At 39.2% G+C, this 19,099-nt stretch overlaps 2 protein-coding genes across 5 annotated transcripts in view; one reads left to right on the top strand and one right to left on the bottom strand.

Moving 5' to 3' along the window:
• The first annotated feature begins 224 nt into the window (after nucleotides 1-224).
• cabz01093075.1 lies at nucleotides 225-7,707 on the top strand. The gene is made up of 3 exons (XM_067602129.1): nucleotides 225-377; nucleotides 4,195-4,281; nucleotides 4,728-7,707. The coding sequence occupies exons 1-3, from the start codon at nucleotides 343-345 to the stop codon at nucleotides 5,809-5,811; spliced, it is 1,206 nt and encodes a 401-aa protein (XP_067458230.1). The 5' UTR covers nucleotides 225-342; the 3' UTR covers nucleotides 5,812-7,707.
• A 3,123-nt stretch (nucleotides 7,708-10,830) lies between these two features.
• The window catches only part of triob (trio Rho guanine nucleotide exchange factor b), a 110,866-nt gene continuing 102,597 nt past the window's right edge, over nucleotides 10,831-19,099 (bottom strand). For 3 of the 4 annotated variants that reach the window (XM_067602124.1, XM_067602125.1, XM_067602127.1), the window contains 10 exons: nucleotides 18,793-19,043; nucleotides 18,561-18,690; nucleotides 18,421-18,448; nucleotides 18,073-18,235; nucleotides 17,800-17,921; nucleotides 17,529-17,598; nucleotides 16,922-17,122; nucleotides 16,664-16,802; nucleotides 16,282-16,468; nucleotides 10,831-14,810 (listed from right to left, as the gene is read on the bottom strand). In XM_067602124.1, the coding sequence (XP_067458225.1) occupies nucleotides 14,383-14,810; nucleotides 16,282-16,468; nucleotides 16,664-16,802; nucleotides 16,922-17,122; nucleotides 17,529-17,598; nucleotides 17,800-17,921; nucleotides 18,073-18,235; nucleotides 18,421-18,448; nucleotides 18,561-18,690; nucleotides 18,793-19,043 (1,719 nt within the window). In that variant the 3' untranslated portion in view covers nucleotides 10,831-14,382. Of the gene's footprint in view, nucleotides 14,811-16,281; nucleotides 16,469-16,663; nucleotides 16,803-16,921; nucleotides 17,123-17,528; nucleotides 17,599-17,799; nucleotides 17,922-18,072; nucleotides 18,236-18,420; nucleotides 18,449-18,560; nucleotides 18,691-18,792; nucleotides 19,044-19,099 lie in introns of those variants that run through there. The other variant, XM_067602128.1, reaches the window with a different exon arrangement.

Here is a 19,099-nt window from a genome sequence, read left to right as displayed (position 1 = left end):
TCAGTAGAATCACTTCTTCTTAGCAAAAAAAGCACAAACCAGCATGCAGAACTGTGCAAGCTATGTGTGCTTGCAGGTCTGGTCCGAGTCAACTTGCACATGTTAAAGCTCGCATCTGTGGGCTCTTACGTGAGTGTTTCGAAAGCACACTCAGGAACTAAAAAACCATATACCTTGCATATGAAAACCCACAAGCCCACCCTGATAGCTTGGTTTGGGGATGGGTAATTTAAAAATGTTTGCTCACATCTCACGCCTTCTCTTTCTTGAAGTGTTAACCATTTCTCACCTCTCTTGTGAAATACAGCGGATTTGATCATCTACCTTATCATAGTGTGATCCATGATGAGCACCACTCTTTTTAACAACACTGGCAGGTAAAGTTTTTTTTTTGACTTACACTTTTATGTCACATGTCTGTTTCTACGCACAATTCTGACAGTGTCTATATCTATCAGTGGGGAGAAAAGATTAACCCACTATGGTTAATTTGCATATGACAATGCAAACACACTAAAATTTAAATACTACTTTGTCTTCATCAGAGTCAGAAGAGATAAAGGCATAATGCAAACAGATACAATATAGTCAACCCTGATTAGGTGTACAGTTGTTTTTGGATAATTTTAAAAAGAAGAACAAATTATCTCAACTCTAGCTCTGAGTTAATATTAGTGCAGGTATTATAGGATGCCCAGTTGTGGTAATGTGGATTGTTACGCAAAAAAATTGAAGTATAAGTCAGTTGACTGTGGCTGTACACTTTATCCCACTAATGACTTTAAATGACAAATTGATGCCTATATTGACTGCCTTTTTAAAGCAACTGGATAAATGAAAAGGAAAAATACTTATTTTCAGCTGAGTATCCTGGATTTGGATAGTTACAAGTATTTGGATTCCTATCGCTTATTGTATCAAGGTACAGCTACGTTTCAATTCAATTCAAATCAAAACTACTTTATTCATTCCTAAAGAGGCAATTTGAGGCAAGCGAGTTTGCAAAGAGAAGTACACATAGACAATTAATTTATACACATAAAAAATAAAGCAAAATTACAAATATGACAATCTTAGAAAGAGTTACTATACACAAGAACTATTGGCAGTGGCCAGTCTGCAGCTGGCCAACAATATCCAACATCACAAAGGCACATATTATGTCAAAAAAATGTCAAAAGTGCAAGTGCATTTATCAGTCTACATCAAGTCATTTCAAGCCAAGTCAATTTTATTTATATAGCACAAAATCACAACAAAAGTTATGTCATGGCACTTTTCACATAGAGCAAGTCTAGACCCACCATTCCCCCATGAGCAACCACTTGGTGGCAGCGGCAAGGAAAAACTCCCCTTTAACTGGAAGAAACCTCAAGCAGAATCGAGCTCTAGGTGGGCGACCATCTGTCTTGACTGGTTGGGTTGAGAGAAAGAGGGAGAGCGAGAGGGGAGAGAGAGCCACAGAGAAGCACAATAACTACAATAATAACAATAACAATGATAATAAGAGAAATATGACTAATAGTAATAATAGCAGGCATGGGCCTCAAGCAGGACTAAGGCAGCAGGCGGTCCAAAACCACAACCCATAGAAGCCTGCAATCCATAACCAGGCAATCTGTGACCATGATCCACAGAAACCTGCGAGAAAGCACAAAAACTCTGTGGAAGAAGCCAAGTTAGTAACATGCATTAATGGTACATGAATGCGTACAGGAGGAGAGAGGAGCTCAGTGCATCATAGGAAGTCTTGGCAATCTAGGCCCATAGCTGCATAACTAGGGGCCAAGGCAAGCCTGAACTGGCCCTAACCATAAGCTTTATCAAAACAGGAAAGTTTTAAGCCTACTCTTAAGTGTAGAGAGGGTGTCCGCCTCCCAGACCAAAACTAGAAGATGGTTCCACAGGAGAGGAGCCTGATAGCTGAAGGCTCTGCCTCCCATTCTACTTTAGAAGACCCTAGGACCCACAAGTAAGCCTGCGTTCGGGGAGCGCAGTGTTCTAGTGAGGTAATAGGGTACATGAGCTCTTTAAGATACGATGGTGCCAGACCATTAAGGGCTTTGTAGGTGAGGAGAAGGATTTTAAATTCTATTCTGGATTATGCAGGAAGCCATTGCAGAGAAGCTTAAGTGGGAGAAATATAATATCTTTTTCTAGTTTTTGTCAGTACTTGCGCAGCAGCGTTCTGGATCAGCTGGAGAGCCTTTAGAGATATGTTAGGGTAGTGTGATAGTAAGGAATTGCAATAATCCAGCCTAGACTTAAAAAAATGCATGGACTACTTTTTCTGCGTCTTTTTGAGATGGGATGTGCCTGATTTTTGCAATGTTACAAAGGTGAAAAAAGGCAGTCCTTAAACTGTGTTTTATGTGGGAGTTAAAGGACATATCCTGATCAAAGATAACTCCCAAATTCCTTACAGTGGTGCTGGAGCCCATGGTAACGCCATCTAGAGTAGCTCTATCATCAGATAATGTGTTTCTAAGATGTTTAGGATCAAGCACGATAGCCTCAGTTTTGTCTGAGTTTAGTAGCAGAAAATTGCAGGTCATCCAGGTCTTTATGTCTTTAAGGCATGCTTGGAGTCTAGTTAACTGATTGGTTTCATCTGGCTTCATTGATAAATATAATTGGATATCATCTGCATAACAATGAAAATGTATGTTTCCTAATGATATTACCTAAAGGAAGCATATATAAGGTGAATAGAATTGTTCCAAGCACTAAACCTAGCGGAACTCCGTGTCTAACTTTAGTGTGTATGGAAGATTCATGGTTATCGTGTACAAACTGAAATCGATCTGATAAATAGGACTTAAAGGTGGAGGAGTTTGATGCAGTTCATTTAATGCCAATTAAATGTGCCAGTCTCTGTAATAGGATGTGATGGTCAATAGTATCTAATGTATGGAGATAGATTTGTATTTGCAGATCCATTTTATATTCGCAAAATATTTTTGTGAGTTTACAAATCTTTTTTTGTATTTGTGGAAGGTGTTTATATTTACAGATTACACATTTACACACAGATTGTCCATCTGTTCACACAAATCATTATGAAACAAATCTATCTCCATAGGTAGGTGACTGCTTTCTCAAGGATCTTAGAGAGAAAGAGAAGGTTAGACATAGGTCTATAGTTGGCTAAAATGCCTGAATCAAGAGTAGGCTTTATAAGATGAGGTTTAACTACAGCTACTTTGAAGGACTGTGGTTCATAGGCTGTTACTAAAGATAGATCGATCACATCTAGTAAAGAAGTGTTAACTAAGGGTAAGACTTCCTTAAGCAGCCTAGTTGTGATGGGGTCTAAGAGACAGATAGATGGTTTAGATGCATAAATCACTGAAGTTAGTTCAGGAAGGTCGATTGGAGAAAAACAGTCTAAATATATATCAGGTTTTACAACTGTTTCTAAGGTTCCTGTGTTTGGGGATTTGATTTAGGCTAACATATTCTTCATGACACAGCCAGGTTTCAGTAAAACAAAATAAATCAATATGATTATCTGAGATTAGATTGTTTATTAATACGGCTTTAGATGTCAGAGATATAATGTTTAAGAGTCCACATTTAATTTTCCTATTTTGTTGTACTATTGCAGTGGTGTTGTTAATTTTTATATATAAAAGTATGTAGCCTACATGTATGCCCCGTCTTATCCTTGTCTTGCCATGAGTCTTTGGGGGAGGAAATGTATCCTCATCTGTACTTCATGACAAAAAAAATGCCAATTTGACTTGCTTTGTCCAAAATAAGTAGAAAGTAGAAAAAAATGCACTTATGATATCCCAGCCATCAATGAATTGTACAACCACACACACATGTTCTGGTTCCAATGCCATAAATATCATAAACTGCATCTAGCTGTGCTGAAATTTCTGTCTGGTTTGGTATATGTTGGCCAAGCAAAACAAGCTTTAAAGATATTTGAACACAAATCAATTTACATGCACATAAACCATGGGTCATGATATGCAAAACATAGTGCTAACCACAACTCTGCAGAGTCACATAGAGACAAATAGAGGTGGTGACTTCACATACCTAAAAAGTCTTATGAGAAACCTTTAAGCAGAAGTTGTAGAAAAAACAAATGTATAAAACTGAACTGATCTAGGGTGTGCATAGCTTTTCTTCCTTCCTTGTTTCTCTTCAGTAAGTAGGTCATGTGCTTTGTTTAATTTCCAGGGAGGTGACCATGGCTGCAACTATCTCTCCTGTCAGTGTTTTCACTGGCTTAAGTGAGAATCGATCTATAGAGGACCAACCAGACGGGTAAGAATAAATCTGAACCACATACCTCCATAACTGACTCACTATGTTTCTCAGATCACACTACCATAAAGTCTGCAACTTTGTCAGCCTGCGCCTCGCTAGCTTCCACTGTTTTTCTTTACTTCAGAGTATTTGTGTGGAATAACTTAGGAATAATTGCCAACAGCTGTGTGATCTTTTCAGTTTCAACTTCAGTGTATTTTGCCATAACCTCTATTATACTGTTCTGGGCTGCAGGATTACACATCTGCATTATTCTTGTTTGACAATGCATCTCGTCTTAGTGAAACTTTGAAGGTTTTATGGCACTCCCCGCAGCTACAGAGCATAGTAGTGTACTTTTTTACATCTATGATTTGCAAGATAGTTCATCCAGTAAATTGAGCTGAAATAATGATAACTTTCTAATCAATAATTTTTCTTTGTTGGTTTTGTTCCTTATCCAGTTATACTGATTACAACATCACTGAAGATTACTATAACTACTCCGACTATAATGACTGGCTTGACTCTGACAATGGGAGATGTGTGTATGAGCATCACGGGGCCTATTTTCTTCCAGTCCTCTACTCCATCTTCTTCCTCCTGGGCTTACTGGGTAACTCACTGGTCATTTGGGTCATTGCTTGTGGGGTGCGACTCCGCAGCATGACAGACGTGTGCCTCCTAAACCTGGCCATTGCTGACCTTCTCTTGGTGTGTACCCTTCCCTTCCTAGCCCACCAAGCCCGGGACCAGTGGCTGTTTGGGGATACTATGTGCAAGGTGGTCCTGGGTATTTATCATATTGTTTTCTACTGTGGAATCTTTTTCATCTGCCTGATGAGCATTGACCGGTACTTGGCTATAGTACACGCTGTTTACGCTATGAAAGCGCGTACACGGTCCTTTGGAATGATTGCAGCTGCCGTGACATGGGCAGCTGGATTTTTGGCTTCCTTCCCTGAAGTGATGTTTCTTAAACAAGAGGCTAGTAATAATTCTCAGTACTGCTTTTCAGTGTATCCCCCAGTTTCTTTTAACAGCACATCACATCACAACACTCACTTCTGGGCAATCTTCGGCCTTTTCAAAATGAACATTGTAGGTTTATTTATCCCGATTGTCATCATGAGTTTCTGCTACTCACAGATTATCTGGAGGCTGTTTTACAGCCAGTCATCCAAGAAACAGGCCATCCGTTTAGTTTTCATAGTGATAGCTGTTTTCTTCTGCTGCTGGGTCCCCTACAACGTTGTCTCATTGTTCAAAGCACTGGAGCTAATGCACATCTACATAGAATGCAAAAGCAGCATTGCCATCAGATTGGCCCTCCAAGTCACTGAGGCCATCGCCTACTCTCACAGCTGCCTCAATCCCATCCTGTATGTGTTTGTCGGGGAGAAGTTCAGGAAGAACCTGCTGAGACTGATAAACAGGGCTCCCTGCAGGCTGTGTCAGGCTATCAAGGTCCTCATACCACAGGACAGAATCGTCGGGTCATACTACTCCAATACCAGCAGCCTGGATGAGAGGAGCACTGCTGTGTAAAGTGGGGGTACTGGAGTGTGGTCATCACCACAATGAGGACATTTCTTGTGAAATCAAAAAGAGGTGATTCTAGGCATGCAATTGTCACTTTGAATGGGCTATTTTAGGACCTCAGTTCATTACAGTTAAGTTTAGCATAACAATAGGCTATGGTGTAAATTTCTGCACTTAAGGGAATGGGTATAAAGCTAGTCAGTGGTATGTATATTAGTAGTGTGTATGAGAAGTATGTGTATGTATCAGTTTGAGAAATACACGCCTGATATTATGGTCTGATGATGTTGTAATAGAGTTACATGCACATTTGTTGCCTTATTTTCATACATTCATATATTTGTATGCTTTTATAAGTTCTATAGACTACATAAGGATATATAATGGTACTATATAATATGCATATTTAATGGTTGTACTGTATATACAGCTTTGGATACTAGAGATTTTTTAATGAATTGTGAATGACTGTATCTGTTTTCCTTTTTTAATCACTTGCTACTGGCTGAAGCTGAGCGAGAAACTGTGTCAAATACAACAGCTGTCAACAACGTCAGCATAGGGGGCCTAACCAACCTCATTAAATCCTCCTAGCTACCGAAAGAAACAATAGGTGCACTGGATCAAAGCCAGAATCAAAGTTGCTGTGAAATAGGGAAACGCCATAATGAAAGCTGAAACAAATATTATCATTTATTTGCACGTCACTGACACCTTCAAACGTGCATCAGCTTTGTGCATATCAAACTGCTGTGCTGCAAGAGGTCCCTGCTGCAGGTGGCAACCTTAGTAAGCTTTACAAGTTTCATAACATCTGTAGCAGCATATTTGCACTTAGCCTCAATTTAGAGAAAAACCACAACCTGAAAGGGGAAGTATACAAGTTGTGTGTCGACACTTATACACTTATACACACCTAAGCATTTTCACAGTCAGGTTATGAAAAACACCTGCAACATTTCTTATGATGTTAATCAGTATTACACAAAAAACAGGTAATTTTTAAAAAAGTTTTAAAGTAAAAGTAAAAGTGATAAATTTATTACAATGCTTTATACAAGAAACCCCATTATTATTTCATGATATAGCATATTCTGTCATGCAGCCTGACTAACCATCCCATCAAGTCAACTGACAGATTCAACTATTAATTATTAGTTTTATATTTATACTTTAATTAATATCCATGAGCATGCAGAAAGTTCCACCCTGCTCCAGAGCTGAAGTCTGTTCTTGCTTTGTCCCTCAATGCGTTTTCACAAATGGTTTCCACATGGGAGTTGTGGTTGTTGAAGAAGATTTCACATAGACATGAGCTGATTTTAAAGCATTTTTGTATTGCACTTCCATAAAGTTGTTTGGCTTGAGAGAGACAGATTTGAAAAAAAAAAGGTCAAGACTGAAGCAGCAGAGGCCAAGATATCCTGATGTTCGGTCCCCAGTGACCCATTTACAGGTCCAGGTACACTTCCCATAATGCAACTAGATAGTGTCTTTCATCAGGCGTCTTTTAACTCCATATTTTTGGCGCAGGCTTTCTGTTATAAGTGTGTTGTCGATGCCCAAGCTGAGATAACTGATGACATCACTATGGCATCATCGAGGCTTATATAAGAATAAATTCAGAAAAATTGACAAGCAGTCAGTGCCTGTATATCAGCTACAGGGTATGTGTTGTCCCCGTGTCCACTTGAAATCAATTCAAATACCATGACACAATTTTTTCCGATCAACCATAAAAACTTGGAGGAAATCATACAACATCTGAAATTCTCCTTCTGACTTGATATTCTGCCAACAGGCTTTTTCAAAAATGTTTCAAATTGCATGGCCTCAGATCTTCTCTCAGGTTTCTTCCCATCCAGACCTCTCAGGTCGTCTAGGACAGGTCTACTTTCTGTCCCCTGAGTCAAAACTAAGCTTTCAGTTTTAATGCACCAGCAAACTCACAGAAAATTGGAGGACTGCTGCAACTCTCAGTTCTTTTCAATCAAAGCGGAAGACTTTTCTGTCTGCTGCTGCCTTTTATTAAATCAAATTTGAGGCTTTTCATTCATTTCTCGCACTGTACAGTTTTATTCTCAAAATGTATGTCTTATTTTTATTTTCTATTCTCTTAACTTTAATAACTATTTTAATTGTATTTAAATGTATATTTATATGTGTTTCTTTTGCATTTTGTCTTAATACTTAATATTTCATGTAAAGCACTTTTAATTGCTTTGTTGTTGAAATATACAAATAACTAGCTGAGTGGTTATGATGCTTACCATATGAATGCAATGTCCCAAGGTTGATTGCCACTGACTAACCTTGACTAATAAACTATGACATGTAAAATCAGTGGACTGCCCCTTTAACAGTACATGTTCTCACAGGTGAAAAATAGTGTTCAGGGTGAAAATCGACAAAGTGGCCACTAAATGCTAGTGCGGCCAGTAAAGCTGCCCATGTTTTCTAGGTTCAGGCATTTTACATCTGAAATTTCCATTAATATCATCAGTGGTTTCATGATATTTTTAATGATGGAATATTTGAGTAATGTTTTTGTTTCTTTTCTCTTCTATTTTACTTTTCTTTCCTGTTTTGTGCAGACTGGGTGTAGACTTGCAACACAAGCAGATATATTTGTAATGTTTATGTTATGTTAAATATGTATTATCAAATTAAGCCAATTAAGTTTTTTCTCAATAACATTGTATTATTAAAAAAATACCCCAAATATTTGATGAATTCTATTATTTTTTCTTCTTTTTTTACACTGATTGTATTTGTTGCAGCAGTGACCCCTCTTCCTTTGTGGATTACATTTTGTTCTTTTCCTCAGCATGGTGCTGAAAATGAAAAGTGGTTTACAGACGAGGTTTCATCTCAGACCACTACTTCACTGCATCAAACGTTTTCTATTCTTATGTTTGATGTTCGGTGAAAGGAAAGACTAGCTGGATACATCCTGCGTCACGTTTGTGTTTCTTCTTCCTCCTCTCTGCAAAGACAGCTTTATTGAGCAAGAAGAGAGTCACATGACCTACAACAGCCGGCGTCGATAGGTTACTACAGTTCTGTCAAACTGCACGTTGCAGCAGCGCAGGAAGCGTCGTGACGTCACTGTGGTGTTCTTCAACGCACATTGGTGCCACACTCGCGGAGCAGGTACCGTGGTGGTGAACAGGGAGACCACTTCCTTCATCTCTCCCCTCTCACCCTCGCTGGATATCAGTCTGGGTGATGGAGGCACCGCAGTTTTGGTGTGTTGTTATTTAGCTAAGGTTTCATGTGTTTTCAAGGTACATTTCGTTTGGTTTGTATGTTAATTCGATAATTTATTTGCACGCAAATTACGTTAATGTTATGCTAGATTTATATGAAAAGTAAATTAGCTTAACTGTGATTATACCCTAACTAAATTAGCTCTGAACATAATGTAATTTAATCTACAGTGATTGATATGGTGTCCAGGCGGACAACGGTGTAGCAGACAGCTGGGATTACAGCCCAGGTGTTGATTGAGATGACTTCATTCATAATTATCATGCATTATTTTCTGATGATCAAGTTCGTTGTTTAAAGTTTTTCTAAAAGTTTGTGATAGCCATGAAATATAGGCCTATGCCTTTGTTAGTTTAAAGCCTACCGATGCACAATTAATAATCAGAGGAGGTTTGTAAACGCTTCATTTGAATACGTGATATTCACAAAACATTAGCTATTATTAGCCCTGTCAATCATTGTAAAGCAGTAAAGGAAGAGAAAAGGAATGAAGAGTACAGATGTATTTATCCTAAACTAAATATTTTCAAGGGACGCTTCACTTGAAACTTTAAAAAAAAATTGCCGTGGTGAGCATTTTAATTGAGCCCTGTAAAGTATGCCCATAATCATCTTTGAATACTATTTGGAGATCAACAGCAAATAAACGAATAGGCTGAAGTGTGTTCTTTCATTTGGTAGAAGCTTTTCCTCATCAAAAGTCAGATGTCATAGATATGTTGGGATTCAGTGTGCTTCTCCATGCATTTACTGTATACATAGTAGGCTTTCTAATTTACACTTACACCTGGATGAGCTGGATGTGTGCAACGGGTGAAGACTGAAGGCTAGATACTGTTGGTAAGTAGGAATTACAGTTAGGAAGGGGAAAGGGTGAGGCAAAAGCCAGGCAAAATCAAGAAAAAAAAAACATGTTGCCAGTCAAAAACAAGTAAAAAAACATACATGTCAAAACTAACAAACCAAACAGACGCATGATTGACTAAAATATATTTCTGCGCATGGAACTCTTTAGTGTAAAAACAAATAACTTCGGTTTAGCTGTCTCGGTGCGTGATGGGCCTTTTTCACAGCAGACATTTTAACATGTAGAGGGAGAAACACGGGTGTTCCTAATAAGATTAATGATCGCTCAACTCTGTTCAAGTGTCCCAGTAAGACATGACAGTGAGCAAACATATACAACACCAGGACCTTTAATAGAAAGTGGTTGGTTCCTGTTGAGAGACTCTGCCCTCACTTTGCACAACTGGTGCTACTGGGATGAAGCATGTAACTTGATGATTTGGCACTGCGTTTGTATGGGTATGGGATAATTGAAATGACTAAATACCATATAAGCTCTTTAGTGCCATCTAGTGGTCACACAGGCATACTGCACAGTATAGTTGATACTAATCTTATGACAGTTTTTATATAGGTCAATATTTGAGTCATTTTCTCTGTAGTGGGATTGACTTTCTAAGTATTTTTATATGAATACTTAGAAAATCCCTTTCACTTTTGTGGAGACAGGCCCAGATAAGGTGACTCAACCTTTATCAGGGTTTCACTTGTTAAAACCATGAAAAAAAAGAGCCAGACAGGGATGTCTATCTGAGTACTGAATTGAGTGGGTGAAGGAGATAGACTGTCAAAAAGAAGAAAATAGTATCTGAATGCCAAGAAATACACATGTTCAAAGAAATCCCATATTCAGTCATCAAAACAATTTTCTTTTCCTTTTTTTTTTTTGTTGTTTTTTTTTTAAGACACTATGCGCCACCTTCACACTCCACAGCTCTTGTGTGACATTTTGATCACAAGATTAAGACACTATGCGCCACCTTCACACCCTACAGCTCTTGTGTGACATTTTGATCACAAGATTGTGCACAGATTGTGGTTTCATGCAAAATATTTTACCTGCTGTTGCTAGGAAAATTGTATGAATTTAACACCTGATAAGAAACACCGTTCCTTTGACACATCTGTCTACAAACACAGTGCAGATCACTTGGTAACGTGCAGAGACAGCTGTTGCAGGTGAATACACTGTAGATCGACTGATAGGTGACAATATAAACAACAGGAACCTTCAAGACGTGTGAATTACGTCACACTCAAACTTCAAACTTAAATAAGGATGATAATCATGAAAATGTCCCTTAACTCCTCTTTCTTTCTTTTTGAAAACAAAAGTGACTAACATTAGAAGTGAATGAAGGTGGTGGGGAAATTGTGTGTACTTTGCAATGACAGAACAGTAAACTAATTCATGCACAGCAGCAGCATCTGCAAAGGACAGATAAGATCAGTAACCTTTCTGTTTTTTTTATAGGTTAGCACATGCAGATCATCAGTGTAACTACATTCATTTAGTATTACTGAACACATCTTGTCATCTTACCATCTTTTTTCATTGCTGGAAACAAAGAATTTCCCCAAATTGATTTAAATATCATCAATCATTATCATCATAATTAATCAGTGTTACTTTTTATACAAGACTAAAAAAAGAACTTTAAACCAGTGAAGCTGATGACTCACTTTTCTCACAGGTTCTAGTTTGACATGAAAACTAATTGTCACTGTAAAACCAGCCTTTAAGTTAAAGTATGGAAGTTTATCATTGCTGTTCAGGGTTTTTCCCTGCCATCAACTCATGCCAGGAATACAGCATCGCCCTGCTTTCTAACCTTCAAAGGTTATAGGAAACTAATAAATGAGTAATATTTGAAACTGTCCTACCGTACATTTTTCATAAGAAGGTGTGTGTATTTATGTGCATACATAGTCTCAGAGGCATCAGTTGTTCCTTGTACGTTTAATGGCAAAATAACAGAGGACAAAATAAAATATTTACAACATGTAGTAACATGTAAACACAATCTTCTGTACAAAGAAATATACATGCAAAAGTAAAAATAAGTCAGAATAAGACATTCAAAATGACATTGCTGCAGTCTTGTTCTATGTGTATTTAAAATATGACATTAGTTACTGTATGAGGTTTACATCCTGGGTGCGGGCAAACTGCCCGTCCCTCTCTGTACATCTTTACATCATGAAGTGGTTGAGTTTCCCAAAAGGCATTTTATTACTTTGATCATATTTTCCCTTGTGTAGGCTTTATGAGAATTTGATAAACTGATTAAGATGATTTTGGGAAACCCAGATCCACAACAATAAATAAAAATGACACAAAATGAGACTTTGACTGTACAGACCGACAGAGTCAACATATTTTTGACTTCTTTAACATTAAATCAGATTATCTGACACAGTAACTCTCACAACCTTCGAATTAAATAAGAAACAATGTATGTTTTTAGTTTCACTCACCTCTCTAGGTTGACTCACTCAACTGGCACTTTAAAAAAAAAAAAAAAAAAAAGTTTTCAACAACTTCTCAACCTAAAGACACCAATGCATTTAAATGAAAATAACTGGAAGCGATCTCTTTCATGGCAGATACCTGTTAATGCTGATGGATATTTATCAAAAGGATATATTTGAAATTTTGGTGGTGCAAGATTTGGGTGTCTGTCTCCTAAAAAGGATAATGCATTCTGCGATCATTTAAAGTCTGTGGTGAATGGGCATTTTGTGTCCAGACCTATTACTTGGTAAGAATATCAAGCAAGTCGGTCTTGTGGTGCCGAAACTGAGATGCTAAAAAATCTAGCAACATACACCAGTATCTACCTACGGAAGCCAAACAAACTCACACAGCAAACCACTTTGTGCACAGCTTGAAAAAAGACAAGTGAAATATTAGTTGTTTTTTTTTCAGCAATTAAACCACCAAACAATTTCTTATTACAATAAGAATAAATAAAGCCAGACTGAACCTATGTAAACACTCACATGTGTGGGTTCAGTGTGGTCTGTTATAACTTAACATGAGAAATCATTAAAACAAAAAAACACATATTAGCAGGAAAACAGAGCATAGTCAACTTTGGTATTGTTACAGAAAATAAAAACATAACAATGACAAAATGAAAGCATAAGTGCCTATATTTTATAGATACACATTTTTATACATTATTTCCGAAAAACCCTCCTCTTGCCTGGGGTTTTGCAGATATTAATACTGAACTTAATACATAAGAGTTAACACAATACAGACATCTATTGCAGTACCAGGTACGTACATGCCTTTTGAAGAATACGGCTACAACACAAGTCTTCATAAATAGTTGCATAAATGTTAAAGCTGCAACATTGCACATGGGAATTGATGCAAAATATGAGTGCATTTCTAGTAGCGGTTTGTTCAGTGAGTGAAAATCCGGCTGTTGAGGGTCCCCAGGGAGATCCTGGACTTGCCTCTCCAACTGAATGGACTCACTAATACTCTGCAAATTAAATAGCTTTTGTTCATTTGAGACAAATTCTTCAAAATGAGAGTGAAAGGCAGGAATACTTTATTTACAAATAAGGCGGATGCAGGTTGAAATCTGAGAAGAATCTTTGCCGAATACCTTTAATATAAGTTAATTTAGTTTCGATTTGTGTCACAAACTGAAATGATTTCTTGTTTTGAACTTAAGGGGGGTATAAAGATAAGCACAGCTATTGCACTGAAAGTAACTACAACGTGTTCCTGGAAAACATGGTTTTGGTCTTCATCTTGTTCTTGGAAAAGTGCACCCTGCTGATGGGTGCTACTTTGTTCATACATCTCATTCCTCTTGTTTTCTCTCTACTTAACTAACCTTTGTTTTCCAAAAGGTATGAATAAAGACAGTTCTCTGTTTCCTCGCTGTACATGGTATCATTTACAAAAAGTAATCTCTCATTACAAAAAAGCATTTTCTTGTGTTCAACTGAAAGCAGCCTGAATTTAGTCTTATTATACAGTATTCTATTTTTCTCTGTTTAACACTGTCCGAAACGCAAGACTTGCTCACGCTGGCTTGTTGAGAAAGCTTGGTTTTTCTCCCTGCCAAGTCAAGGTTTGAAATCTCACACAGATTCAAACAGTTCATTTGTTGTGCAGGCATAATGACAATATGCCAAGGTTAAAGAGGGGAGGTGGGGAGAGAGTCAAAGGGTTTATCAGCAGAGGTCGGTCAGTCAGCAGCAGCAGGACTTTTGTGGCTTAGTGAGGGTAAAGGGGATCATTGTGAGAATGTTGCTGGTGGCGGTGGTGCTCTCAGTAGGTTTTTAACACAGCTTAACGGAAACTTGTCACTCATCCATTATGGTTTGCTGGACAGGCAGGAATTCTGATGCAGAAACATGCAGCTACATGTTGTGGAGAACAGGTATCCAGTTCTGTAGCTTCAACTTTCTGTTGGTGATCTGGTGTCCTGTCGGTCAGATGTGGTTGAGCAGGCGGCTGTGAAGGAAGGCCTTTATGCTGCCTATGGGCCGAACATCGTTCTGGTGTTTCCGTCTCTCGATGAAGGAAATTAATCTGGAGGTGTCCAGATGTGAGGTGTGATGATTCATAGATGGAGGCAACGGTGGTGGCTGTGTGTGATTTAAGGTGGCATGTCCAGTGTCTCTGTTAATCACACCTCGAGGCTGGAGCCATGGCTCCTGCAGGCAAGACGCTGCAGAGGGCCGTCGCTCCGGCTCGCCCTGGAGCAGCAAGCAGACAAAATCCCTGGCGGCGGGGCTCACACCCTGGAAGTAGTCCTCGGGGAAGCTGAAGTCGAGGCGACAGATGTTCAGACAGGTCTCCTCCAAACTCTCATCCAAGAAAGGAGAGGCGCCACTCAGTATAACGTAGGTCACCACCCCTGTAAATTATTCAGCCAATCAATACACCAGCAAATGAATCAATAAATATCTCTCACTGGGTTTTTTTTTTTTTTTTTTTACCGCAACGTAGGGTTCAGGTCATGATATTGTCTGTATTTTGAACATAAAAATAAAACAAATATTTAAAATAAAATAAAAACTTTACTGGTACATAGTATTTTTTGTTTGATACGTCAGGGATTTTTGGTCCAATTAATACATTAGGCGGGAAATTCAAATCAATACAGCTCAGTGACAGCATCGGCACAGCTGTCAGAGACACTTAGAAAATGAAACGAAAATGTCAGGGCGGTACCCAAAAACGGCACAAGAAATATCTGTAATTTTCCACCAAACTTACGAAAATCACTACTATATTTGGAACGGTAAATCCTGTCAGACGTGACGAATGACACAGCATGTTAACAGGTGGGTCCCTGCATAGTTGACAGTGTTTAGCTACTATACAGTTATTGACCATTTTGGCAAGATGAACAGTTATTAAACAGCCTTATTGTGTGAAGTTAGTTACCCTTTATGTTATGCTGAGTTTTTTTCCAGAATAATATAATGTTATAAGGCTTTCATATAGCCTAACCTACGGGGAATTTGTTTTTAGGCACAAAAACAGCTATAGCCCACACACAGAGATAAATATAGCTACTGCAACACAAGTGTCATAAATACATGATAGGCTATTTCATAAATAAAAACACAAGCTATATTAAAAATGTTAACAGAATGTTAAAAATTCAGCTTAAGCACCAGGACAGCGAGAGTGCAGGCCCGCTGCTTCACCATCCAGTCAGGACAGGGAGAGTGCATGTATAACATGTATACACAGTTGACGCAATTTTTATTGATCTGTATTGAAATGTTTTGTTAGAAGAAATAAATTGCTTATAAAAGGTAAAAGCTTGTACACAGTACAGTTCTGTAAGTAGTATTGAGTATTTGATTATTAAATCCTGCAATCTGCGACAATGTGTAATGGGGAGGAATCAAATGTATCTTTACAGACGCAGGGTCAGCACCTTTACTCGCTCTGCTGTAAAGGTGCTGACCCTACTCCCCTACTGACACTATTGACCTTACTTTATTAAGGGCCCACTCAAGGATAGCCACGGGGGGGGCCTTGCATAGTTACGTTACGGCGCTGATCTCTCATATCTCATTGGTAGTGAGGCTTTTTACTCAAGACTAGAGAATAATGTGCCAGGTTAGATTAAACAGTGACACTATCTCTCTGCTTGGGATAATATGCTGTTTTATTGTATTACTTTCACCACTTATTTTCTACCTACGTATGTAACAGAAGAAGTTCCCCTGAAGCTAAATTGATGTATTATGTAATTTAGTATGAGTGAGATGTCTCACCGTGACATTAGCCACCATGAGACATCAAAACATATGCTATAACACAGAACTGTGTATTGCTAAATTACAAACTACTCGCACATGGTTACAGACCTAAGCTCCAGAGGTCAGACATCAGAGATGCAGGCTGACCCAGGACCAGCTCAGGAGCGGAGAACTCCGGGCTCCCCAGGAGAGGATGGATGTAGGAGGAGGGAGGGTTCAGCTGAACGGCATCACCAAAGTCTGTCAGCTTCACCACCGGCTGGGAAGACGCATGTTCCACCAGAATGTTTTCAGGCTGCAGGAGCAGGGAGAAAGAATTTTGGACATGAGCGGCAGATACCCTCAACACCAGCACACTGGGCCTACATGGGATTAAAGATATTAATCCTGCGTATGCTGTTTGTAAAAGAGGTACAATAATGCAGTTCATCTTGCAGGTGAACGCTGAGTGCAAGGTGCAGCGAGGTGTGAGATAAGAATATGTATGTACTTTGAGGTCGAGGTGTGCTATCCTCCAGCTGTGCAGGAAGTGAAGAGCTTCAAGAATATCTCTGAGGTACAGAGCTACTTTCTCTTCCGTCAGGTTGCCCCAGCTCACTATGTAGTCCAGGAAACGTCCTTGGTCAGCCCTGAAAAAGCAACACATAATACAGGATTTTAATCTGTTGTTCTGAGATTTTTTTCAAAGATACATTTTTTCAAACAATGCAGGGTCACAACAGCAACATGGAGCCACTTCTGCACTTACATCTCCAACACAAGGATGTAGCTGTTGGCCGTCTCATACGTGTCCAGCAGCTTGACCAGGTTGGGATGGTCCAGGGACTGTAGGAGTCTGATTTCCTGCAGCACCTGCTCTCTACGCAGCAGCTTCTTGTTAACATGTTTTGCCGCTATTGTTCGCTTACTGCCTCTCTGGTCACACCGCTTAGTCACTGAGAACCGGCCCCTGGGGAGCATAAAAGACGGTTAACAGAATATCTGAATACCCCTTTAATACTGTGTGGTACCCTTATACCTATAGAGGTTTGGGGAATGAGACATACTTACTTTTCTCCCTCACATTTACTGTATTTATGATGTGTGTCTCTGGACTTGATTTAAAGGGCAAAATTAGATGAAGATGATACACTCGGATTTGTCAGATCATTCTACTTCAGTTGATTGACTGAATGTGGTCAGTAAGCAAGAAATTACATAACCTCCTCATTCAGTTCTTAGTCACCACTTCCTAACTGCCACTGGCGATAAAGTCTGTAATGTAGATTAAACTAGCTTTGATGTGGTCATTAAGCACCACATGATAGTCATAGTAAGAGTTGAGATTTATGGGGGTTTTATCGGTGCATTCTTACCTTCCTAATTCAGTGATGTCTGTGTAGTGGGACTCAAAGCTGCTTTTCCAGAGAACTTCACTGCAATCATCTGGAAACAAGTAGAAGTTTTTTAGCATACTAAACAGTAACTTAAATTTTTTCTGAGTGGCCTATTTAAATAAGACTTCTTTTTCGAAAGCCCCAATTGTTAATACCACAAAGTACCCATTAAATTTTTCTCAGGTAAATCACAGGTAAATCACAGAGAAATAAAGACTTTGAGGGTTCATACCATGCCAGAACAACTCACCTGAGACTCTGAGGCTGGCAGAGGAGGTGACGGAGCCTGCTACATTCGTGGCGACACAGGTGTACACACCGCCATCCTCTACAGACACTCCCAGGATACGCAAAGCTGCTTCTCCTGTCTCACTGTAGAAACAGAGAATGATGGGGGACAAACCATGAGACACATACTCTGCAATGATCATGTTTTCTAATGATAACTGAATTAATGTTAAGTTCTACACAAAAAGAAAAAACTTTAGGAGGAACTTAATTACATTGGAACTCATTGTATCACCTGTAAGTGATGCTGTAGTGTCCATTGTTGCTCAGAGTGTTGTTGTCTGGTCCCCGCCAGGTGACGGTGGCTCGGGGTCGACCACACACTTTACACCTCAGAGTAACACTGTCGCCGCTCTCACATGTTACATCGCTAACTGGGATGAGGAACTCTGGAGGAGCTGGAGAGGAAGAGTAGACGTCAAAGTTGATGAGAGAAAGTGATACTCTATCTTGAATCCCAAAATTTGAAACATATTTCTACACATGTTGGAAGTTACGTTTTTCAAAGTAACGGCCCAAGACAGGAAGGAATATATGTAGATAATTTTAAAAGAACTTAATGACAGCAACAATGTGTACATACCATCATAGATGAAGTTGGGATTTAGAAGCTGTAATGAAAACGCAAGGACAAAGTTAGATTTCTTGCAAAAGTCAAAATGTAAAGAGAGGAAATAAATAAATTAAACTTTTAACTCAGTGAAAGTTCTTCACACTCTTCACCTTGACAGAGACTTTGTTGGCCAGGCCGTCCTGAGACTTTCGGTAGCCGTTCTCCATCTTCCTGCCCTCCTTGTCTCTTTTCTCAGATTTTCGGCGGATACGGAGCGCTGTGTGCCATGATAATGATTTTCTAAACCAAACAAGACCAAAAGAGAGAATTTTCATTTTTTACTCCTTTTATGACTTTGCTTGTCTTTGTCTCAGGCACAGGAGAAATGTCATTTATTCTTACTTGATGGTTCCTTCGGGGAGTTCAGGGGTGATGGAGGATGAGGTATGTCCTAATACATAGCCAGGGATCCAGCCCTCAGCGGCAGGACAGTGCTCGTTGGCCGCCCGATACACCAGGAACATGCTCTGCTGGTTGCTGGCTAGGATTTGGACCACCTCACCCTGCAACACACTGATCTCATCCTCCTTCACTGCCACATAGTCCTGGGTCACCAACATGGTGGACACACTGCTGCTGCTACTGCTTTCACTCTGTCAGAAGAGGAGAGGATTGGAAGACATTAGACTCCAATTATACACCACTGCTT

Source organism: Thunnus thynnus, chromosome 10, assembly GCF_963924715.1.
Source record: "Thunnus thynnus chromosome 10, fThuThy2.1, whole genome shotgun sequence".
Lineage (NCBI taxonomy): Eukaryota > Metazoa > Chordata > Actinopteri > Scombriformes > Scombridae > Thunnus > Thunnus thynnus.
The sequence above is the reverse complement of the archived record's forward strand: the minus strand, read 5'-3'. Positions and strand labels throughout refer to the sequence as shown.

Bases quoted from the DNA above. Each gene is read 5' to 3' on its own strand.
- cabz01093075.1 (XM_067602129.1), top strand. From the start codon at position 343: ATGATGAGCACCACTCTTTTTAACAACACTGGCAG. The intron at 378-4,194 runs GTAAAGTTTTTT...TTTAATTTCCAG, and splicing joins CTTTTTAACAACACTGGCAG to GGAGGTGACCATGGCTGCAA. The intron at 4,282-4,727 runs GTAAGAATAAAT...TTCCTTATCCAG, and splicing joins ATAGAGGACCAACCAGACGG to TTATACTGATTACAACATCA.